General features: G+C 41.7%; 1 protein-coding gene and 1 pseudogene across 17 annotated transcripts in view; one reads left to right on the plus strand and one right to left on the minus strand.

The window, feature by feature from the left end:
- The window catches only part of Erc2 (ELKS/RAB6-interacting/CAST family member 2), a 1,070,830-nt gene that overhangs the window by 629,666 nt on the left and 416,526 nt on the right, over positions 1 to 24,638 (minus strand). For all 17 annotated transcript variants that reach the window (XR_001872873.2, XR_003846883.1, XR_003846882.1 and 14 more), the window contains exon 6: positions 18,043 to 18,210. Coding sequence is in view for 14 of the 17 variants with exons in the window: in XM_008851846.3 (XP_008850068.1) it covers positions 18,043 to 18,210 (168 nt within the window). In the remaining 3 variants the exon portion in view is untranslated. The remainder of the gene's footprint in view (positions 1 to 18,042; positions 18,211 to 24,638) is intronic.
- LOC103749038 lies at positions 20,661 to 23,633 on the plus strand (annotated as a pseudogene).

Raw genomic sequence — 24,638 nt, forward strand, 5'->3', positions numbered from 1 at the left:
TCTTCCTTCAGCTCTATGATTACCTTGTTTGTGTGTTCTTTAAATTCACTGAATTCTTTTATCATATTCATCATTGTTCTTTTGAGTTCCGTGTCCTGCATTGTCTCTAGGGGGTTCTCATTGTGCTCCTCTAGAGGATTACTGGTATTTGGTGGGGATATATTATTTTGGTTTTTCATGTTATGATTTTTTCTTTGTGGCTTTGACATGTGAATTTCCTTTATAGTTTCTGATTCTTACGTGAGACTCAAGCCTTCCTTTGTTGAGTTTAGATCTGCTTCTTTTTGTAAACTTTATGTGCCTTTGTGGTTTACTTGTTGGCTTTACTTGTCTAGGCTTCAGGTTCTCTCTTTTGATTTTATATTATAGTGGCTTAATTGCTTTTGTCTTCAGGAATTCCCACAGAGGCCCAAGTGAGATGAGGCTCAGATGATATCAGGCTTTCTCCTAAGGTATGGGTCTCTCCAGGAAAGATGCTGCCCTCAAGAACTTGGGGGCTGGGCTAGCCTGGGAAAAGGGCCCAGGATAGATGCTGGTCTCAAGAAGCTGGTGGCTGTGCCACCCAGGGAAGTAATGGGAGGTGAGGGCAGGACCAGTCCTAGAGGGTTCCTGGGGGCCACAGGGAGGAAATGGATTGGTCCGGATGCAAAGGATCAGGCAGCGGTGGCAGCTCTGGGCCAAGAGGTTAGCCTGGTGTCTGGGGTGCCAAGACAAGAAATGGGCCTTTACCCAGCCTAGGAGGAGAGACTCAGTGGGGGGGAACTGGGAGGGTGAAAGAGGCTGGGAGAGTCAAGGCAACCTGGGCACTGGATGTGCTGGACTTACCCAGGGAAGGTCCTGGGACCAGGACACTGGAGGCTGTGCAGCCCAGGAAGCAAAGGGATATGAGGGCGGACCTGGTCCAGAGGGCTCCTGGGGACCAGGAAAAGTGCTGGCACCAGGTGGCCCAGAGGCTGTGCAGCCCAGGGAAGTAAAGGGAGGTGTGGGTGGGTGTGGGGTCACTCCCTCTCCTCGTGGGTCGTTGGCCACCATTCCAGGAGGACAAAGGGAGCAGAAGCGAGAACGGGGTCAGGATTGCCAGTGAGCACTGACGGAAGAAAGCCCTTCCAGGGAGGCAGGTTCAGTGATACAAACGGCTCCAGACTCAGTGAAACAGCTCTAGATTCAGTCAAACAGCTCCAGATTCAGTGAAAGAGCTCCGTTTATTTAGTGGGGGTTAGGGAAAATATAGTATGGAGGCAGTAGCCAATGCTTCAGCTGATAGGTGTTCAGAGTATGCTTTATTTACATGTGACAGCAGGCTCCTATCCGACCAACTACTGGGCAATGTCTAATTAACATATAGAAAAAACCTGGGGGTAGTTTTTACTCCAAGTAACTATGCCAAAGGTCATGTTAAATGAGGCCAAGCATCAGTGCTTGGCGGCACTTTCCAGGTAAGTCAGGCAGGAAGCTGCTGCTGAGAAGGGAGCCGACCTTAACAGCAGGGTTCCCCAACAGGTGGGACTGGGCCCAGATGGTTCCTCCATATAAAAGTTTTATAAAATGAGAAAACTTGTCAGAATCAAGTACTACAAACCTCAGGGGATGGCTTAAGGATTATTTGGCATTACAAATGGGCTATGGCATCTGTCAGTGTTTAATAAATGTGATATGATACTATTATTTTAGTCTTGATGATATATAATATTTCCTTTTGGCAAAAATGTGTTAAATTGTATTAACACCATTAATGACTTCATTCCACTGATTTTTCCAGTGATGAGCACTTTAATTATGTTAGTCATCAGTAGAAAGGAAAAATAAAAACTATGAACTATCAAATAGTCTTGAGTTGAACTATAATTTCCATCTTGTAGGCAGTACAATCTGTACCAAGCTCAGAAGAAAGGCTTTATGTAAAAATTTGAAGGACTGGCATTCTAGCAAAGTACTGTAATCATAAAAGTCATTGTAAAGCTACATTCACTTTGTTTTTTCATGTCATTACATTTTTAGAGAACGAATACAGAAAACCAGGCTTACTTCTTCTGGATTGAGATTTGGATAAACTCAATTTTACAAAGCACTCTGACCCACTCCAGCAAAACCACAGGGACTGTGCATCAACACAGAGGAAGAAAGAAAATGAAATCTACAGGGGCTGACTACTTACGGTACATTTTTTGTATGCTTTCTAGAAAGATGTGTGATAAATACTTGGAATTCTTTGAGTCAAACTTATACTTTACTAATCAGAAAACACCTAGATTATAAGATTAATGGGAGAACTCAAGCAGAGAAAATAGTTGCCTATACATTCAAATGGAGAGTAAGACAGAAACTAGATCATTTGATGACTGATACCCACAAAGTGTGGATAAAAGAAATGCTTTCTGGCAAAACCCACAGGGCTAGGCAACCTAGCACTTTCTAGAAACTTTATCAATGAGGCACCTGCAAAAGCCTGACACCAGCCAGAATCTTACAGTAACTACAGAGATGGAACAAAGATTTCCAATGCTTCAACATAAAAGGCACCCCTCTCAGATTTCCCATTGTTTTCTTCTGGGTCTTTTACATCAAAATGATTCCCCCTTAAAGCAAAGTCAAAAAGGTTAAACGAAGTTAAAATAAAATTTCTCCTTCTGAAAGTGCACTTTAGTAGATTTGATTAAAAATCTGAGATCATCCTCATGGTCAGAGTCATCTTTGGAATGATTTAACACAACAGAGTCTGTATAACTAAAGTCACCATATCCCCGGGTAGATAGGAGGCTTCCTGTGGCTTACCCAAACCCAGGGTCATCAGGAATGAACCTCCAAGAGTCTATGCAGACAACTGACTCATGCGTTTCTATTTCATTTTTTATATTTTAGCACATAAGTATCAAGCATCTATAAAAGTAGTAAAAATAATGCAATAAACTCCACTCTCACTTCCCAACTTCAACAGACACAAACTCAGGCTACTGCTTTTTAATTTCTCCCTCTGTAATTATTTTAAATAATTAAATAACATTTTTTTCTCTCCCTCTATAATTATTTTAAATAAAATTCCAAATGCAACTTAATCTCATCTATAAATATTTTACTATATATACTTAAAAAATAAGGATTCCTTATTAAAATCAACTCCATCATCAGACCATAGGAATTTGGGGAGGGTTGTCTTTTTAAGACAGGGTCTCCCTGTAGCCCCAGCTGGCCTAGAACTCTGTATGTAGATCAGGCTGGCCTCGAACTCAGAGAAATCCACCTGCCTCTGCCTCCCAAGTGCTGGGATTAAAGACATGCACCACCACACCCAGCAGACCACAGGAATTTTTACCAATTATTCCTTAATATTTATCAGTTGAACCTTTAATTAAAATTCCCCAGTTGGTTCACAGATTTTTCATCTTACTTACTTGAACTAGGACCATAATAAGGCCTGTACATTATAAATAGATGATATGTTGCTGAGTCTTTTCAATCTATAAGTCCTTTCCCTGCCTCTGTATTTCCTTAAAAATTCTTAAGGAAAACAAAACAAAACTAAACTAAATTAAACTAATTTTTATGCTGGGTAATTTCCCACAATGAACAGCTTATTTACTGTGTTCAAGGATTTTTCTCTGCCAAGTTCTTCCCAGTCTTTAGTATTTCCAATAAGATTCAAGTGTGTGTTTTAGCAAGACTGCTTCATCAGCAATGGAGGATACCTTTTGTGTTACGAGAGACAAACAGGCTCTCACTATGCGGCCTACGCTGGCCTCAGATTCATGATCCTCCTGCTTCGGTCTTGGGAGAATTGGGATTACAGGCATGCTTGCAGTACCATGCCCAGCTCAAGTGGCTACATCTTTTTTATTTGCCCAGGTCTTTTCCTAGGGCCTTGCCAGTGACTGACAGCGCCCCTTCTCCAGCATGACAAGCTATTCCAGGTTCCCATGGAATCAGTCAGTTCTGCAAAGACCTTGAGTGGGAAAACAGAAGAATTTGGCAGTAGGTATGCTCACTGCTACTAGATTGCCCTTATTTCTAGAATTTTCAGGAGGCATAGGTAGAAATTGGTGTATATGCCATTTACTTGCAACATATATCATCCAATATATTATTTATAATACATACATATATCACCCTATATATTATCTATAGAATGCACATTTTTTTCAATTCTTTGAAAAGTTCATACCTGAATTCAATGTATCCTGATCATATATACCCTCCACTCCTGCCCTCCAACTCCTGCACCCCACAACAAATCTTCTTCCCAACATTACATCCTCTTTAAAAGTGAGGTCATCTGCTAAGGCATGGGCAACCTACCTACAGTCACATCCCAAAGAAAAGTGACTCTCCCTCCCTCAGCAGCCATCGACTGCCAATAGTTCCTTAGGTAGAGGTGGGGCCTCAGGAGCTCCTCTCTCCTCCATGATGGAAATTTTTATTGGCTTGATCTTGTGTAGGTCTTATACTTTTAAGAATGAACTATATCCCGAGTTGACCGTGAGGCTCCAGTTCAAATCTAATCCACAGTGCTGATTAGGCTACCATGTGCATTTCTTCAGTCCTATGCTGACAATTCCGGTCTCGATGGTACCAACAGAAATACTTCCTTGATCTGGCTTTTCAAACACATCAATGTAGAATAACAAATTCCCCACTACAACCTATAATATAATGACCAAAAGAGTTTTTTCTTTAAAAAAAAAAAAAAAAACATTTTATTTATTCTTTTTATTCTGTGTGCAGGAGTGCATTGCCTGCATGTAGATAGGTGCATGCGTGTCCTGAAATGCCCATGGAGGTCAGAAGAGGGTGTCGGATCCCGTGAAACTGGAGTTAAGAATGGTTGTTAGCCACCGTGTGGGTGCTGGGAATTGAACCCAGGTCCTCTGCAAGAGCAGCCAGTGCTCTTAACTGCTGACCCACCTCTCCAGCCCCATGACAAAAAGAATTTTAAGATTTTTTTTTTTTTTTACACTTCTTTCTGTCCTGAAGCTCACTCACTAGAAGTGGACACACAGAGAACTCTGTTCTAAGGTACTTGGAATAGATCTGCTCTGTGGTTATAACACCATTTAAACAGCAGAGGCTTGTTTCGTTTTCTTTTTAATCTTCTAGGGATTGCATTTCAGGATTTAAATTTGCCTTGAAATTATGTAAAATATTCTCATGACTCAATGACAAATCTATATTTAAAATTCTAGGTTCTATCTCTGTCAACTCCATCTTGTGGCCACCACTATTTATTCATCAATCTTATGATTTTTTTTCCATCACTTTAAAAATATAAGAAAATGCATTCAATCATTCACGCGTGTTCACGGCACTTCAGTCCTTAGAAAACAAGCACATACTGCTCTCTTTTAATCGCCTTTTCTTTTTCCATTTGACAAAATATCTCAGCAATCCCTCTTTACTGATACATTGAGATCTATTTCATACTTTAAAATTTTTTAAGAATGTTTATTTTCACTTACATGTTTGGGGTGTGCAGTATATACATAAGAATATGGGTGACCAAGGTAACAGAGGTACTGTCTCTCTGGAGCTGGATTACAGGTGGTTGTGAGCCACTCAACATGGGTGCTAGGAGTTGAACTCAGATCCTCAGAAGAGGATCCTCAGATCCTTTGGAAGAGCTGTATGTGATCTTAATCACTGAGCCATCTCTCCAGCCCTAGCTCATGTTTTATACAGGTTCATGGTGTCCTGTATTATGGATCACCATAATTCATTCAAATGTCTTGGATATTTCCAGTACTTTGTGGTTATTTTTTTCATATTTTTTAAAAAATATTTTACTTATTATTTTTATTTTATGTGTATGAGTATATTGCCTGCATGTATGTGAGTGCACCCGTGTCATTCAAGTCCACGGAGGTCAGAAGAGGGCCTTGGATTCCCCTGGAACTGGAGTTAAGGATGGTTCACAGCCACTATGTGGGTGCTAGGAATCGAACCTGGGTCCTCTGCAAGAGCAGTCAGTGCTCTTAACCACTGAGCCATCTCTCCAGCCCTGTTTTCATATTTTTGCCAGTGTATTTTTGAGATCTATTTCTAGAACTAAGATTCCAAGACAAAGGTAAACATACAAAATTTGGTAGTTGTTGCCAAATTCTCCTGAGGGAATAAACCATTTTGCATTAGGACTATCATTATTAGAGGGTTATTTTCCCCCACAGCTTTGCCAACAGAAAATCTTTTAAACCTTTGGAATTTTGCCAATCAGGAGAAAACACTTTTCAATGTAGTTTTAATATGCATTTTTCTCATTAGAGTACACATTATGCATCAGGTATATTTACATTTATTTTTCTTGTGTAGTCAGTATTTATTGGGCCTACTATTTATTTTCAAAACCTTTATTCATTAGAAACATGAACCCTTTAACTATAGCAAAACTTGCAAGTCTACTTTCTATGTTTCTATTTACATTTGATAATTTTTGTTATACAAAAATTCTTTGTCATCAAATTTTATACATTACTAATATAAAATACTTTGTAGGAGAATGGGGAGATGGCTCAGTCAAGCTGTAAGCATGAGGTCTTAAATTCAATCCTCAGCACCCCCATTAAAAGACAAAGCCAAGTGCAGCATTATAAGCTTGTAATCTCAGAGTTGGGGAGATAGATCCCAGAGGATCCCTAGGGCTTGCTGGCCAGCCAGTCTAGCCAAATTGGGAAGCTCCAAGATTCAGCAAATAGATCTTGTCTCAAAAAATAATGTCAACAGCAACTGGGGAAGACACCTAGCATCAACTTCTGGCCTCTGTATGCATGCACACACATGTGCACACACATACACACATAGATAGACAATGGATGGATGGATGGATAATAAATAAATAAACAAACAAAATGATTTGTAGTTAAAGATGTTTTCTCCAATCTATCTAGGGGTTAATCCACATTTTCTCCTAGTACTGACATGAAATATTGCCTGAGAGAGGGTACCTCTGAGATACAACAGCACAACAGTTCATTAATAGATCTATCAGATAACTTTTGAAGTTCCTACATTGTGCCAGGTACTGTTCTCAAGCTCAACTCAATGCTTATCCAAGATAGCATCCTTAAAAGAGGGGGATGGGGGTGCTGGAGAGGTGCTCGAATGGTTAAGAGCACTTGTTGCTCTTGCAAAAAACCCAGGTTTGGTTCTCAGTACCCCCCAATGGGCAGCTCACAACTATCTATAACTCCAGGGCCAGGGGATCCAAAGTCCTCTTCTGGTCTTTGCAGGCACCAGAACACATGTGGTGCACTTATATAAATATAGGCACACACACATGTGTTTAGGAACACACATATATAAAATAAAATGTCTTCTAAAAAAAAAAAGTAAGCATGGTTCTAAGCATCAAAACAGCTCTCCTGACCTGGAGAGATGGCTCAGCAGTTAAGATCGCCTGCTACTCTTGCAGAGGACCCAGGTTCTGTTCCCAGGACCCACGTGGTTGCTAACAATCATCCATAACTCCAGTTCCAAGTGATTCAATGCCCTCTTCTGGCCACTGAAAGCACTGCAGGACAAGGGTATACTCACACTGCAGATGAAACACACATATACATGAAACAAATAAATTTTTTTAAAAGCTCTTCTTTTCAATAGCAATGTTCATAGACTTCACCAAAGACCCTGTTAACATGTAGGTCCTGGTGGAATTTTCTGTCAGACAACCAACTTCCTGAAACCCAATCTTTGGAATATCCAAGGACAAACAGAACTATGGATTATTCTTAAACTGGTTTTTCAATGACTATGAGTGATCATATTTGTATGGTTTGTTTATACCCTCTATCCCTGGCCTAGCATCATGCCTAACACATAGTAGGGACCTCAGAGATAACTTGCTGGAAATCCAGGGAGATTACCAAAATAATGCTCTATGTTCATTTCCATATCAAAATGCTCTGTTGTTCTCATAAATGGGGAGAGAGAGAGAGAGAGAGAGAGAGAGAGAGAGAGAGAGAGAGAGAGAGAGAGAGATGTGGTTGGTTATCTGTTGAAACTTGCTGTTATTTTGTAACCATGGTGGGGATGACAGTGCCTACCCAAAGTTCTGGGGAAGGTGGCTCAGCACGTGGACCTGGCCACACAGTTGGACTCACAAATGGTTGCTTTTCACTGGCTTACTATTAGGGAGAGACACAAAATCAGACAGCCTGCCGATGTTTGACTGCCATTCATTGGAAGAGCAGAATAAAGCCTTCCAGTTACCAGCCAAATGAGAGAGAGAGAGATGTGGTTTAAGGTTTTCCAAATTAAGTATTTAAAGTTGAAGTTCTTAGTGAATGTACTTCCTGACTTTGGGTGGATGTGGGCTGGAAGCAGTCCTGTGCCCCTCTGGCCTTCCCCTTCTTCCTGAAATGATCTCAGAAGAGCTGCAAAAGCAGGTTGTTACTATCATAGCTACTAAGAGGCGTGCTCCACCCCGGCAGCCAGTGTGGGTACCTGGCCAAGGACTCACCCTCAGTAAATGACTGAACAGAACCCTCTCTCTTTCTGTCACATGTGGACAGGTTCAACAGTTGCGAGTTATAGCCACTTCTTCAGTTTCAAATTAACAACTGCCAAGCAATATTGTAGGGCTAGAGTTATAAGGACTTAAGAAATCAAACTAGATATGAAAACAAAAAGCTAAATTTAGGCTTTTACTTCAGAAAGTAAAAGCGCTTGCTGCACAAGCCTGATGACATGAGTTTCATCCAAAGACCCAGGGTAGAATGAGAGAACAGACCCCTGAGAGAAGTCCTGTGATCTCCACAGTGAGCCCCAAGGCTCATGCACACCCCCTCCCTCCCTCCTTCCCTCCCTCCTTCTGGCCTCCTCTCCCTCCCTTGCTCCCTCCCTCCTCCACTCCCTCCCTCTCTCTCCATCCCTCCTTTCCTTCCTCCCTCTCTCTTTCTCTCCATGTATGTCTCTGTCTCGCTTTTCCATAAACACATACATTCACTAATAACAAATAAAATCAAAGATTTTTCTAACTAATAAATTTTATAGACTTCACTATACCAATTCTTGCAATAAAACTAAAATCTGTACAGCTCACTACTTCAATTGTTATTTTCTTTTTAAAAATAAAATCAGAGAAAGATAAAGTGTAAACTTATATATAATTTCAAGAAAAATAGTTCATATAAAAAGAGGTGAAATATTCTTATAGAAGCCATGATGTAATGTCACTGATCACATTTTGGGTTGTTGTATAAATAGTAAGAAACTTAACTACAGGCCCTGGGACCTTCCTCTAGGGAGGGACAGGAGGTGGATATGGGGCCTGTGTCAGGAGAGCAGTCACATTCTAAAATGCTTCTTCCCAAATAGAACCCAGCCCCTGGAAGATTAAAAAAATGAATAGAAAACATGATAAATTCTGATTTCCATAAAATTCTTTTTTTTTTTTTTTTTTTTTTTGGTCATTTTGAGACAGGGTCTCCCTGTAGCCCCAGCTGTCCTAGAACTCACTATGTAGACCAGGCTGGCCTTGAACTCACAGAGATCGGCCTGCCTCTGCCTCCAAAGTGCTGGGATAAAAGGTGTGCGCCACCACGCCTGGCCATAAAATTCATTTTTAAAAAGGAAAGAATGTGAGCTTGGGGGGTCAGGAAGAGCTCTGTGTGAGTCCTTTCCTCCTCTTAAATGCAAGGCAGCTTCCAACAGACATGGCAGAAAACCATTTACCAGTAAATAACACTCACCAGTGGATGTATGTTTTCTCCTAGATGATTGGTTAATTGGATACTGTCACTTCCAGTCACAGCTTGTTATAGGCAAGCCTTTTTCAAAACAGACCGATAACCAACCAAAGTGCTAATGACTCATTTCTTTTCTTTCAAAGACAATAAAGAACTCTGATTCCCCACCCCTACCCCAAAACAATGGCTTCAGATGACGAAAGGATTTTGGGTAGAAGTTAAAATGATTCAGTTATCTTAATTACATGTTTGGCCTCATGGGTCAAATAACATCCCCTGAGCTCAGAAAGAAGGGCCAAATTCTTTTGTTCCAGTAGGAAAATAAGTTGCTGAAAATACGCAGACAATGGTAAAGCTTGGAAAGTTTTTGATTAAAAAAGGATTTTTGTTGGAACACTTATAATGAGATTTGAGTTGCAGTAACAATATAAAATTGAAAGCAGAATTTCATACGAAAATAGTGTAAAATATCATTATTTTAGTACAATGGAAAATAAGGTGTTTGTGGTTTTGCTCCATAAATTCCATGTTGTCTGCTCATATGTACCCCTTCTCAGCCCTCCTCTGAATAGTCATTCTGATCTCCAAGCCCTGCTGCACCAGATTCATTTGTGGTAGGGAACCCCCACAATCAACATCTCCCAGGCTCCACTTTCTTCCTCCGTTTTATTGGCTTTTCAGGACTAATTCGTGTGCATGCATCACACTGGTGTTCAGTTACAGGGCAGACAATGAATTTTCCTAATCCATTTAGTGTGCTGACAGAGCCCTGTTCACAATTTATAGAATTTCCTTTTAGACATCTACCTATTTCACAGTTCATTAGGATTCAAACTGAACACCTGTGTTTATAAAGTCAGAAGCAATTTTATCCTAACAAGGTGTTAAATAAGGCATTCTCTGAAAATGTGAACAACAACTGTACTAGACTCTTGACCTGCAAAAGAAAATGATGTCAGTAGCTATCGGCACCATCTTTTAATAATCCTGAAACTTCCATGCAATAGTCCCAGAAAGCTCTCCCTGCAGGCTCAGGATGTTCGCCTGCATCCATTTTGATCCTCCATCCCAGGGCTCTCATGTTTTTACCTTAAGAAAGCAAGCGGCCGCCTGCCTAAATTTACTAGAAGAGTTAAAATCTACAAAGCAGCTAAAAAGTTTAGGAAGTCCAATGCAGCCTATTTAACCAATTCCTTCCCTGGCTAGATAGAGAAAGAGGCGCTTTCATCACTCTGAGCCACACAAAGCCTGACCTTGGCTCATTTTTATGTGACCCCAAAGTTTTCACATCATTAATAAAGAGAGAATCAAAACAAAGCCTGCAGACATTAGGGAAAGGAGAGTGTGGCGTTTGGCACGGTCATCATCCATGCTCTCAGAATGGGAAGGAAAAAAATAAATAAAATGCACGTAGCAGAGGTGCTGACCCCTGTAACGACTGTGGTTCCCAACCTTTTTTTTTCCTACTGGTAATAAAGCGTTTTGCAGACCTCCCAACCATGGCCACCACCATAGTTACTGCTTTGCAGGTTTATGTCTTTTCCTTGCAGTTAAAAGTGTTATCAATAAAAATGTCAAATGATGCCTTTCCCAGCCAAATAAAAACATTTTCAAATGTGGAGCCAATAGCGGACCGAAGTGGAAAAGTACAAGCGACCAGAGAGCTTGCTTTGTGTGGGTTTTCACCGCCTCCTAATTTACCAATTCTAAAGACATTCCTTGCAAGTCATAAAAGCAAGACAGCATACCCTAGATGACAAAGGGGTGATGTGACAAGCTAAGAAGTTGATATTGTATGTTACTGTTTGAAAAAGCACCTGGACTTTAACATGCAGTGATTATAAAGTGCAGTCAACAAAAGTCTATCTCAAAACAGACATTGACTATCATTCCTTAAAGTCTGAACTGAACTGACTAAAAAAACTTAGTCAAGCAACCATGGCAGGAAGTGAGAGAGGAAACGGAAGCTACTGTTCAGCAGTACAGGATTCCTGCCTGAAAATCCCACCTTATATACAGTGACAAACACTTCAAACCTTAAAGACAAAGAGGCACCCTTGTTCCAAAACAATGAATGTCAAAGACAGAGTAGTTCCTAAGTATCTGGAATTGTCTGTAAGGTGCCACAGCACATGCGCCTACTCTCAAGTACTATAGGCCAAACAGAGCTGCTGACTCCCAGTCATCCCTGCCATAGTGACCTTCATGCCACCAGGTGTGGCTTTGCCATAAAGTGGGCAGAGTCCACCTCCCTACAGATGTACTGAAGAGCAAGGCATGTGCTCTTTTCTCCACTTAACAGTTTCATTGTCAAAAGCGTGGTTTTCATGATTCATCTTGGAAAATGACAACCCGTTTGTTCCCGGGTCCTGTTAACACACTGAGTCATCAGTTACTCAGACACTGAGAGATGCTGTGACAGGCTTAGAAGACACCCTCTCCTCTACCAGCACCTTCTACAAGCTCCATAAAATAATCATGTCATTTCTGCTAAAAATCCATTTAACTTTTTCTATTGAAATGTGCAAAATGTCTGTCACAGAAAACCCAGGGAGCACCTGGGTTTCCAACACTCGGCAAACACAGTAACTAACTGTGCTCTATTCTTTTACTGTTTTGTACACAGAATCCATGCATGTATGCACATATAAACATCGCTAAAGAAATAGAAATTGAATATTATACAATATAAGCTTTCTGAAAAAAACAATAAAGTCCGTAAGACTTTGAGCAACAGCCTCATTTTATTGTCACAGTTACTGTTACAGCCACAAGTTTATCCTGAGGATTTATGCCCCCAAGTGTTTCCTTCCTATCATGCTTTCTTAGCCAGTGTCATGAGTAGTGAACTCATACGTTATAAGACAAATTGTAAAATCTGTCACAAGCTTTGCAATTAAGATTAAATGATAACATACACCAGCTCCCCCAACACAAAGGAAGCTCTCAATCCAGTGAGATTCTATGAAAAACAGCTCACTAGAACAGTTCAAAGCCTAGGACCCTAGAAACAGACATTCACCATTCTCTCTGGACCTTTCTTTCCTTACCTTAAAAACCAGAGCAATTTAATTAGAGATTTCATAGATGATAAGCCAGGTTTAAAAGTAAGTATGACATGGAAAACACTTAGCCATAGTTTCTGGAATTCACTGTGGCAGCCCTAGGACACTAGGCAGACATGTTGGCAATCAAACTACATTTAAAAGCCTAAGACCACCAACTCCTAAAATTATGGTTCTCCCTTCTTGACCAGCAACTTGTACATCATAGATGCTGAATAAAATATCCTCAAATCCCACCACACTGATGCAGACAAGTTGAGGGAAGGTCTGTGTGAATCAGCTGACGCATCACCAAGCATGCACAGTAAGTCCTGAAATACTGAGGCCGGGAGCCTTTGCACCTCCATATGAACAATGTCCTTTCTCAAGCACAAGAATCAAATGCCTTAAGGGTAGCCTCAATGAGGATCAGGTTTTTCAGAGCAATCATCTTGATAGTATTAGCTTGTAGTTTCAGGAGACATAAACAGAGATCTTGAACAGTTTGCAAACTCTAGACTCCAAAGGAGCTATTTGTTTGTCTTCTCTCCTTTTGCTTCCTGCTCTTCAACAAAAGTCCAGTTAAGAGTCAATACGCAGTTGCTAGAAACCAATAACAAAACTGCTGGGGACTGATGGCACTGTAAACCAGTTCTCTATGATGTAGCCCTGTGCCTGATGGGGGTAGGAACCATACGTGGTACAATACATGAAGTCCACAGAGCACAGATCATGAATGTGAAGTTCTTAGAAGTACCTTGGGGCATCTGTTGGCCACCTGAGATTATACACATTCCTGCCTGTGAATATGAATGTGATGGGCCATGGGGATATTTTCTGGAAAAAGGAGGTTCTCATCTGTGTCAGTTGCATTTTAAAAAGCAAAGCTATGCACCACTGCTATGGGGCTGAACTACCCTAGCCTGTATAACTGCCCTTTGCCTGTAGGAGCAGGAAATCCCTACATTCCTGATAAGTAACAAGTACTTCCTGACCTGTCTAGAACACTTCCCTGACCTGTCTAGAACATAAGCTAGTAAAAACTGAGCACTGCATAGCAGTATCATATAACACATCTTCCAGAAAGTATACATAAGAATTGTTATGACTATCAGTTTGGTAAACATGCTGGGTGGAGGAAAATGGGAAGGGGGAGAGGAGAGAGGAGGGAGGAGGGAGGAGGGAGGAGGGAAGGGGAGGGAGGGAAAGGGGGGAGAAAAGAAAAAAAAACATTCATGATTTAACAACCAACATCTTGGGGAGGGAGCTGGGCTGTGACTCAAAAAAAAAAATCTTAATTTGGGCTAGAGAAGATCACTTTAATACCACCTTTATTTCTCTGCATCAATTTAAGACAAAAAAGATGACTCGATTGAACTATGAAAGTCTGGGGTCTAAACACACACATTAAAAGTTTCAAAAAGAGACTCACAAAGCTAAAATAGGATAAGAAGTATTTATATTCAACGTGTCAAAGCTTTCCAATAACCAACAGCAATAATAATACCGACAAAAGCACCAACATAGGAAATGCAGTTTGTAGTTAGAATATTTTACTACATGCAAGACACTGTTTTTTGCACTTTGTATTTAGACCGTTCCGTATTTGTGTATGATGTACTCCCAGAGCACTTTTCCCAACACAGATATACCAGACTGGCCATTTTATAGACTGGCACTCAAGATGCTCACAAAAGCTCAGGTCTTGTCCACACCTTAAATTGTTAAACGGGGAGACTAAGGCACGTCCACATACCTTCCACTTTTGCGTTGTTGGGGTTTTTTGACATTTTACTTCCAATTTTGAAAGAAATGTTAGGCCTTTATCCTTCCTAGTCTCTGGATGTGTTGGTAATTCCTCACTAAAATCAAGAAAAAGCAAGCAAGAAAGAAAGCCAAATCACTGTTATTCTGCCTGCTGCTGAGGAACCCATGCCGTTTCTGAATGGGCTAAGTTGGAAACATCAAGGGAAGTAAGAAACTTGCCTGTGGGGTCCTTTGAAGCTATTTTAGAAGGTAAAATGTTATGTTAAGAGCTATGTGGTATATCTCTCTGTGTATGTAATTATTATTCCATTGATTTATTGCACACATGTCAAAAAACGTCTGGGCATTTGTACAAGCTAAAACAACCCAACTAAAGAGCCAAGCCACATAGCCACAAACCCAGACAACTTGCCTCCAACCCCTCACCCCGCCCTTCATTCCACCACCTCCCAAACACAAACTTCCTAGGAGCAGAACCTTCCTTAAAGAGAACTGTTCTGCGTTCAGCTGTCATTTACATTGTGTTCTAGAAAAGTAATCAATAACAGCTACCATTTATACTGTATTCCAGAAAAGGGGCTAAAGCCAGTTGCCAGCACAGGTGTTCCAGGGAAACCAGCAAGACCCTTCCCATTCTAGAAAATGCCCTCTTGTGAGTTCTGGCAAGAGCTTTTAAGAATGAGTCAGGAACAGAATAGCAAGAAACTGTAATGTGTCATCTGCTCCAAGGATGGTCCTCACATCCATCTAAATGCACATCTTTCAGTGTGGGACACAATGAAACAGAGCATATCTCACCCACCAACTACCCTCACCAAGCGCGCACACACTGGGCAAGGAGAGTTTCACTTCCCTCTGCTACTCCAAAAGCAGCTGTAACACCCTAACGCATTCCACCACGCTGGCTGCCAGAATTCCTTTGCCTATGATCCAACAATTAGAGCTAATTTCGACCTAAATTGCTTTCTTTAAGAGAAGGACATCATTAGGTAACTCACTCTTCTGTTTCTACACATGAAGAAACAGATCCTAACAGAAGAAAAAAGGCAAAAGAAAATTCCTTGGAGGTTTCAAGCTGATAAAATCATTCATCTCGCACTCTCCACTTCAAAGCAGAGCCTTAGAAATACCATCACTTCTCCATGCGGGGAGAGTAACTCTTTCTACTTCAAAGCACCTTCTCTCCACTGGGTCATTTAATTATCGAACATGGGACAGAAGCTATCCACATGTCACCACTGTCTTTGTCATGAAATATGCATGGGTCTAATTTGAACTGTATTAATTTGAGAGGAGTAAAAGAGAAGACCAGGTAGGCAGACTGCTGTAGGCAGTGACAGGAGAGGCCTTTCTGTGCTGGCTTTTCTTACTCTTGCCTTCTGGAGAGGAACCGTCAGGAAACCTGGGTGCCTGCTGGGGCAAGCAGACTGCCTTGTCCTATGTCCTCCCACCCAACCCACAGCAGCATAATTATACTAGCTTTAAGACAAAATATGGATATAACCAGGTGCTGTGTACAGCAACTGCACTGATCCTGGGCAGGAGTCAGCAAACTACCTGGTCCTGTTCAGGAGGAGGAATTGAGGAGGAGTCCTAGCTGGGCACTCCAATGCCCACACAATCTGCTTCACAAAATCATACTGTCACGGGGCAGCAGTATTCCCATGAAAGGCCAGACAGTAAATACGTTCAGCTTTGTGGACCGCACAGGCTCTACTACAACTGCACAGCCCTGCTATTTTATAAGAAAGCAGACACACAGATGAATGGATGTGGTAGGTTCTCACAACACTTTATTTACAAAAACAAGTGGAGGACCAGATTTGGTTTGCAGGCCAATCCCCATTCTAGACAACTGCTAGGTGGCAGAAATGTCCCCAATACGACAGGCATTAGCCACATGATACCATTAGATGTGTAAAGCATTAGCCATTGTGATCAAAGAACTGCATTTTAAATTTCACTAAACGACACTGAAATAGCCACGTGTGGCTAATAGCTCAGTATTCAACAGCACAGTTCTAGACAATCTGCACTGCTGTTCCTCAAATGAGATGTAAGTCACCTTCCAGTTTAGGACACAAATTCATACCTTAAGAATGAAACTATTGTTGGATGTGGTGGCACATGCTTTTAACCCAGCACTCAGGAGGCAGAGGCAGGTAGATCTCTTTGAGATCGAGACAGGCCTGGTCTACATAGTGAGTTCCAGGCCAACTTGTGCTACAGGGAGACCCTGTCTTAAAAAACAAACAAAAAAATTTAAAAAGAGAAAGAAAATGTCCATGCCTCCACATTCATAGGGATACTACACACAACTGAAAATCATATTTCATAAGTATGAAATGGCTACATCACTGAGGCCGTGTGACGTTTGACTGTTCATCTGCAGCAATACAGTAGTCACCTTGTAATCAATGAACAAGTATGCACAGGGACTGAGTCAGGGCCTGCACCCATCCAGTAGGGAAGCTGTTTCCTTTCTTCCCTGGACAGTGTCCTAAACTTGACTGAGGACACAGACTTACCCAACAGCCCCACAAACTCCTAAGGTAAATCTATACCTCCTTTTAAACCTTCAAGTCTATACATACAAAGACATGACCCAAAGAGCCCAAGAGACCACACATGCCAATTAGGCTGCCTTCTCCCAAAGCAACCCACATACAGCACTGTCTCATCACACAGAGCAGTCTGGCTCCCACCCCTGTACTCTACTGCCCATTGCTTTTGATTTTTTTTTTTTTTACACAGCAACGAGGGTGTGTTTTATATTTCTTAGAAGACAAAAACTAATATTCCATTGGGAGAAGCAGGAGAATGGGATAATAACATGTATTTTTTTTTCTTCTAACTATGAACCAGAAACAACAAATCAACATTCCTTTAAGAAGCACATAAAGACCAGGCATGGTGGCACACAGCTTTAATTCTAGCACTCTGGATGCAGAGGCAGGCACTGTGAAATCAAGCGCAGCCTGGTCTATATAGTGGGTTCTGGGCTAGCTGGAGCTATAGGAAGACCCTGTCGCAAAAATAAAGAAAAATAAAGAAGCACAGAATGCTAATTTCTTCATTGAAAGTTGAAGATATCCCTTAGTAAGAAACCCATGGAACCACACACGGGCACAGATCATGCAAACTAAGGTACTGCCTATGCTAATCATTTTGTGATTTTTGTATTAAATGTAATCGCTCCAGATCTATTACTTATAATTCACAAATCTAAAAGTCTCTGTCTGAAAAGTCAAAAAGAATTCTAAGTATGAAACAAACCCCTTGGATGTACAACACGACAAAAATCAACAGGAGCAACCAATATAGTCTTTGCTTACCCTGCATAGAGTTCTGTGTTTGCTCAGAAATGTTGCTGCACCGGGAGAGTCACAGAACTATGATGTGTGCAACAGGCCTCACCTTTGCAAAATCTAAAAATCTATGAATTCAAAAACACATGCGAACCCAAGAGTTCCAAGGAGGGGTCTTCTAAAAATGGCCGCTCAGGAAGGACATTTTCTGTCATTCGGTGTCCCTGGTGTCCATACTCCCAGCCAGCACCTTACCTCTGTCTGCAGGATGGCAGCTCTCTGCTCCTTGGCGGTAAGTGACTCCTTAAGCACTTCAATGTGTTGCTTGCAGTCTGAATTTTGATTGCTAAGGGTTTCAAGCTTTGTTTGTAAGGCAAGAAGTTCTGATTCCTTCTTTGAAAGTTCCTGTTTCAGTTGATCAATCTGTAAAACAATAAAACTGTAAGAAATGAGAAAATACTGTTCCGATTCTTTATACTTGACAACTACTGATTTTTCTCAATTTTCAATAGCAAGTGATTATTAACCCAACAGGACAAGCCGCCTACTAGACAGTCAAGTCTGCAGACGCCTTCCACCCCACTGAAGCCCTCATTTCACACTGCTTGAGAGTCCTGAAACCTACTTCTCTATGAAACTCCAAAGTCTACTGTCACAATACAGACAGACCATCAGGGAGGAAGCACAGCTAATTAACCCAAGATGCAATTCTCGAGTGGAGACAATAATTTAAGGGAATCATTTAAAGCCAATCTTCAAAAAAAAAATTTTTAAGGTATCAAGGCTCTTATTCTTGTTTATATTAAATAGACAAAAGAACACAAAATACACATGAGCTATAAGAAACAGTCATCATTCAATTCATCAAAAGTAAAAATAATAAAGATTAGAATTACTCATGTCCCATGCTTTCTCTCTCTCCCTCTAACCTTCTTTGGAAATAACTACCACACTAAAATTTGGGATGGTTTTTAGTTTTATTATATATTAATGCATTCATAAGTAATATATTATCTGCTTGCACATATTTTTAAACTTTGTGTTGTATATGCTTTAAGCATTTATGACCTAGAGATTAAATTATGGCCATATAAATCCACATATGCAGAATTTATTCATTTTTATTGAAGTAAAGTAGTCCATTGTAAAAGTTCAACACAACTTATTTATCTACTCTGCTATTTGATGATTTTTTTCCCAGGCTTTCTATTACAACAGTGCTACTCTGAAAAGAAATATATGTGTGTGTGTGTGTGTGTGTGTGTGTAGTACATATATAACAATCATTTTCTTTTTTAATTTTTATTTTATGTGTATGAGTGTAGTGCCTGCATGATGTAGGTGCATCCATGTTGTGCAACACCCACAGAGGTCAGAAGAGGGCATCAGATCCCCTGGAACTGATGATAGTTGTTAGCTGCCATGTAGGTGCTAGGAATCAAACTCTGGTCCTCTGCAAGAGCAGCCAGTGCTCTTAACCACTGAGCCATCTCTCCAGCCCCACAATCATTTTCTTGAATATCTATCGAGGAGTTAAACTGCTGAACCTGATAGCATGTACATCTTAATCTAATTTTAGTAGGTAAGACCAAAATGTTTTCCAGAGCAGTTATATTAATTTGCATGACCACAAGCAGCTTGTAAAAATGCGAGTCATTCCACAGCTTTTGCCATATCTGATGCCAGCACCTGCTACATGTTCCCGCTACATGTTTGCCCATCTGATAGTAGCTATGGTACATGCTCTTCAGAAACAACTTGCACCAACCCCTTCTCACTTGCTCACAAATGGCATTCCTCACTAGAGGCTGTGTCTCCTTGACTACTCCTAAACTTGCACTGAATGGGGACTCTGAATAGCATAAAGGACCAACACACCTGGTCCTAGCCTAATTTAGAGGGCACGGAGCTCTGCTCCCAGGCTTTAAGCCAGCCACCATGGAGTGAGTAACAACCCAAACTGGACGCTTCTGCCCCGCTCCAGCTGCAAGCCAGTGACCATGGTACCTGTCCAACCACCTGGTGACAATCCTACTTTGTGGAGCTGCACCACCAGCCACATTGAGAAGCCACTGAGGAGGCGTGAAGGGCCTAATGACAGTAGTCCCTCTTTCATGTCTGGTCTCCAAGAGAAAAACTTCAGTTTTCCTCATTGAGACTGACTGACATCTGTTTTATGCATGTAGAAAACAATTCTGTTTACTAACAAATACAATGATTAGATCTTTATAGATACTCATAAGTTTGAGAAAATTCTCTCTTATTACAACCATTTCAGGGGTTTCTTTAAATAATTAATGAATAATTAATATTACCAAATATTCTACCTCTATCCTATGACTGTCTCCCTTAGTATAGGATTATAGTAAGTAACATTGGTGGAATTCCAACATTAATCTTTCTTTGTATTACTATGAAAAGCTCACTGAGTCAGGATGTCTTCTGTTTTCCAATGTTAATGAACTCAAGCTTGCAGATATTTTGTTAGGATTTTTCAACTACATTCATCTACTGCTCTGTAATTTCCCTATCTTGTACTGTTGGGTTTTAGGACTCCCTTAGACATTGGAGCTGCTTCCACTGTATTCTGAAACAGTTTCTATAAAATTGGATTCTTTTGTGTGTGTGTGTGTGTGTCTGTGTGTCTGTGTCTGTGTCTTTTTGAGACAGGGTCTCCCTGTAGCCCCAGCTGACCTACAACTTGCTACAGAGACCAGGCTGGCCTCACTTTCACAGAGATCCATTTGCCTCTGCTGAGATTAAAGGTATGCACCACCACGCCTGGGTGGATTATTTTATCTTTTGATGTTTATTAGAAAACACAGGCAAAGGGTGAAGCGTGATGGCGGATGTCTGGGCCTCATGGCGCGGTGATGGTGTGACTTGTCCTGGTGCTCGCCCTGTGCCGTGCGGGGACCTGTGAACTCTACTTTCACATCCATGGAGAAGTGTTGTTTCATCAAGGAAATCCCCAGCAAGACCATGGTCATTGGCAACTATCAAGCCCAGATGTGGGACAAGCAGGAGGAGGCCTTCCTGCCTTCCACCCCCGGCCCGGGCACACATGTGGAGGTGAAGGACTGGAGGGCAAGGTGGCGCTTTCCCAGCAATACGATTCCAAGGGGTGCTTCATGTTCACCTCCCACACACTGGGTGACCATCAGATCTGCCTGCACCCCAATTCCTCTAAGACGGTGCTCTTCGCTGGAGGCAAACTGCGTGTACACCTGGACATCCAGGTTGGGGAGCATCCCAACAACTACCTTGAGATTGCTGGTAAGATTGAGCTTGGAGAAAGGTTGGAATTAACCTCAAGATCAAGTCATTTCTTTTGCCTCCAGTGATTCTCCTCTGTTCTCTAAGAACTGAGCAAATGCCCTTCTGTTTTCTGTTTGCTTATGTAGTAGGCAACTGGCATGCCCCATGGAGGAGGCCCTGCCTCACTGCTTCGGGGTCAGTGCTAGCCTTCCTCAACGGCTTTGTGAATGTAAATAAGGAGCAGGTCTCCTCCCTGAAGGAGGAGATGTTTTTCTATATATTAGAACTATTTTTTGATAAATTATATATTTTCCTTCCTGACTGAACTGTTACTGCCTGTAACTAGCTGAAAACACTTAAATCGAGACCTTGTGCACTCTGTTTATTCAAACTGTAATGACTGCCATGCAGTGCTCAGGATTTCAGCAGTCTGTGGGCTAGAAAGCACATATTATAGTTGCTCTCAAGCCATGTTAGAGGGCCAAGTAAGGTTCTCTTGGATTCCTGTGATTCCAATCCCACAGGGTCACAGAGTCAGGCAAGATAGCCACAGAGCTAATACCTCCGTGCACTCCTCCCTCAACTTTTACTTAAGCTGTGGTAAATGTTTTCTTCATGGGAACCAGACTTTGGTTCTTTGTATAGATTTTTTTCCAATGAAATAAAAGATAAATGTAGTAGCTATGTTTCACATGAAATAAAAGGTTCTGGGCAGAGGGGAGGCCAAAAAAGGGGGGGGGATTCTGAAGCCCTCCTCTGACTTCCGCAGCATTGCATGACACGGGTGCACTCACATACATGCAGGCAATACACTCATACACATAAAATAAAAATAACCTTGTCTGATAAAGACAGGAAAGAAGGAAGGGAGGGAGGGAGGGAGGGAGGGCGGGAGGGTTACTGGCTTGGATTACCATGGAAGAAACTGGAGTAGGCTTCGATGGGCACTGGGCACATATGCTATAGCCTGGCCTGGGAGTGGATGGGGTGACTGCGTTCTGAAAGGTCACCCAAGTAGACCGCATGTCAGCAAGGAACTGAGGAAATAAGAACTTACTTTCTTACCTTGAATTGTGAGCTCAAAAAGCTCTTAATATACATTCTTCATCCCTTCTGTATAAAACTTAAAACCAACCACTGCTTCCTGATCCTTTGCACCCAGAGGAACTCAGTTCCTTCTCGGGTCCCCAGGAGCACCCTCTGCTTCCCTGGACCTGCATGACCCACAGGCCTCTCTCTCCAGGGTAAGTCGATGGCTCCCTCCACTCCTTGACTCCCACAGCCTCATTCACCCTCCCATCTCCCCCATCGGTCTATCCTCCTACCCTGGGTCCTGTCCCATTCCTTGTCTTGGTCCCCAGACACCTGGGGAACCACCACGGCTTCCTGATCCTGTGCATCCAGAGCAACTCACTTCCTTCGTGGGTCCCCAGGAGCACTCTGGGCCTGGCCCCACCCTCACCTCCCTCTGCTTCACTGGGCCTGCACAACCCTCAGGCCTCTCTCCAACCCACAGGCCTCTCTCTCTGGGGTAGGTCGGTTGTGCCCTCCACGCCTTTACTCCCCAAGCCTCCTTCACCCTCCCATCTCCTCTACCGGTTTCTCCTCCTAGCCTGGGTCCTGTCCCATTCATTGTCTTCGCGGCCCAGGCACCCGGAGAACCATCACTGCTTCCTGATCCTTTGCATCCAGACCAACCCAGTTCCTTCTCAGGTCCCCAGGAGCACCCTGGGCCTGGCCCTGCCCTCACCTCCCTCTACTTCCCTGGGCCTGCACAACCCGCCACCCACTTTCCTGGACACCAGAGATGACCTTTGCTTTTCCTGGTCCTTTGTATCCAGACCAACCCAGCTCCTCAGTGCAGTCCCCAGGGGCCCTTGGGACCTCTTCACACCCCCCTCTTCCTTTGCATCTCTGGGTGAAACGGCCACCAGCTGCCCTACACCAGCATCTTTCCTAGGCCCGGGTCCCAGGCAAGTCTAACCCCCAAATTCCTAAGGCCAAAATCTTTCCTGGAGGGATCCAGACCTTCGGAGAAAGCCTGAGAACATCTGACCCTCACCTGAATTGAGCCTTAACCAAACAGCTTTTCATGCCCAACAAGTAAACCACAAAGATACACAAAGTTGACAAAAAGAAGCAGACCTAAACTTGAAGGCTTGACTCTCAAACAAGAATCAGAAACTACAAAAGAAATTCACATGTCAAAATCACAGAGAAAAAACAATAACATGAAAAACCAAAATAACATATCCCAACCAAATACCAATAGTCTTCTAGAGGAGTACAATGAGAACCCCCTAGAGATAATGCAGGACATGGAACTCAAAAGAAAAATTATAAACATGATAAAAGAATTCAGTGAATTTAAAGAACACACAAAAAAAGAAATCAAAGAATTGAAGGAAGATAGGGAGAAACTTCTAAATGAATTCAGAAAAGAGTTAGAAATACTGAAGAAAACTCAGGTTGAAATGAAGAACAAAGTGAAACACTCACTAAGCCAATTAGAAACAAAAGGAGAAAGCCTCACCAACAGGATGAATGAAATGCAAAACAGAGTATCAAGACTGAAAGACAAAGTGGACGAACTAGACCATTCAAGCAAAGATTATGAAAAATTTAAGAAATCACAAGAATGGAATATGCAGGAATTATGTGACACCATAAAAAGACCAAACTTATAAATCATAGGCATACAGGAAGGAGAAGAATCCCAAGATAATGGCATGGACCAGATCTTCAACAGAATAGTGGAAGAAAATTTCCCAAACTTAAAGAAAGACATGCCCATACAAATACAAGAAGCATACAGAACATCAAACAGACAGGACCAGAAAAGATACTATCCATGGCACATCATATTAAAAACCCTAAATGTACAGAAAAAAAGAGAAAATACTAAAAGCTGAAAAAGAGAAACAAGAAGTCACATATAAAGGAAAACCCAACAGGATTACAGCTGACTTTTCAGTGCAAACTATGAAAGACAGAAGAGCCTGGACCAAAGCATTCCCAGTTTTAAATGACCACAGATGCCAACCCAGATTACTATACCCAGCCAAAATGTCTATTATATGCGAAGGGGAAAGAAAAATCTTCCATGACATAAATAGGCTGAAGCAATTCATGGCCACAAAACCAGCCCTTCAGAGACTTCTAGAAGCAATATAAAGAGCTAAAGAAAGGAATGACTATATCCAAGGGGTTGCGGAAAGAAATCCAATGAAGGTATAACTGTGGACAAGTACAGCTATATCAAGAATGTAAACAGAAATAAAACTGACAGGATTCAATACCCATCTTTCATTAATAACTTTAAATATTAATGGACTGAACTCCCCAGTCAAAAGACGCAGACTATGTGAATGGATTAAGAAACAAAAGCCATCTTTTTGTAGTCTATAAGTAACTCATCTCACTTTCAAGGACAGGCAATATCTTAAAGTGAAAGGATGGAAATAAATATACCAAGCAAAAGGCACTAAGAAAAAAGCTGGCGTAATAATTCTAATATCTGACAAAATAGACTTTAAACTAAAACTAATCAGAAGAGACAAAGAGGGCCACTTCATTCTGATCAAAGGAACAAT

Source organism: Nannospalax galili, unplaced genomic scaffold (assembly GCF_000622305.1).
Source record: "Nannospalax galili isolate Female #2095 unplaced genomic scaffold, S.galili_v1.0 scaffold485, whole genome shotgun sequence".
NCBI classification, from domain to species: domain Eukaryota; kingdom Metazoa; phylum Chordata; class Mammalia; order Rodentia; family Spalacidae; genus Nannospalax; species Nannospalax galili.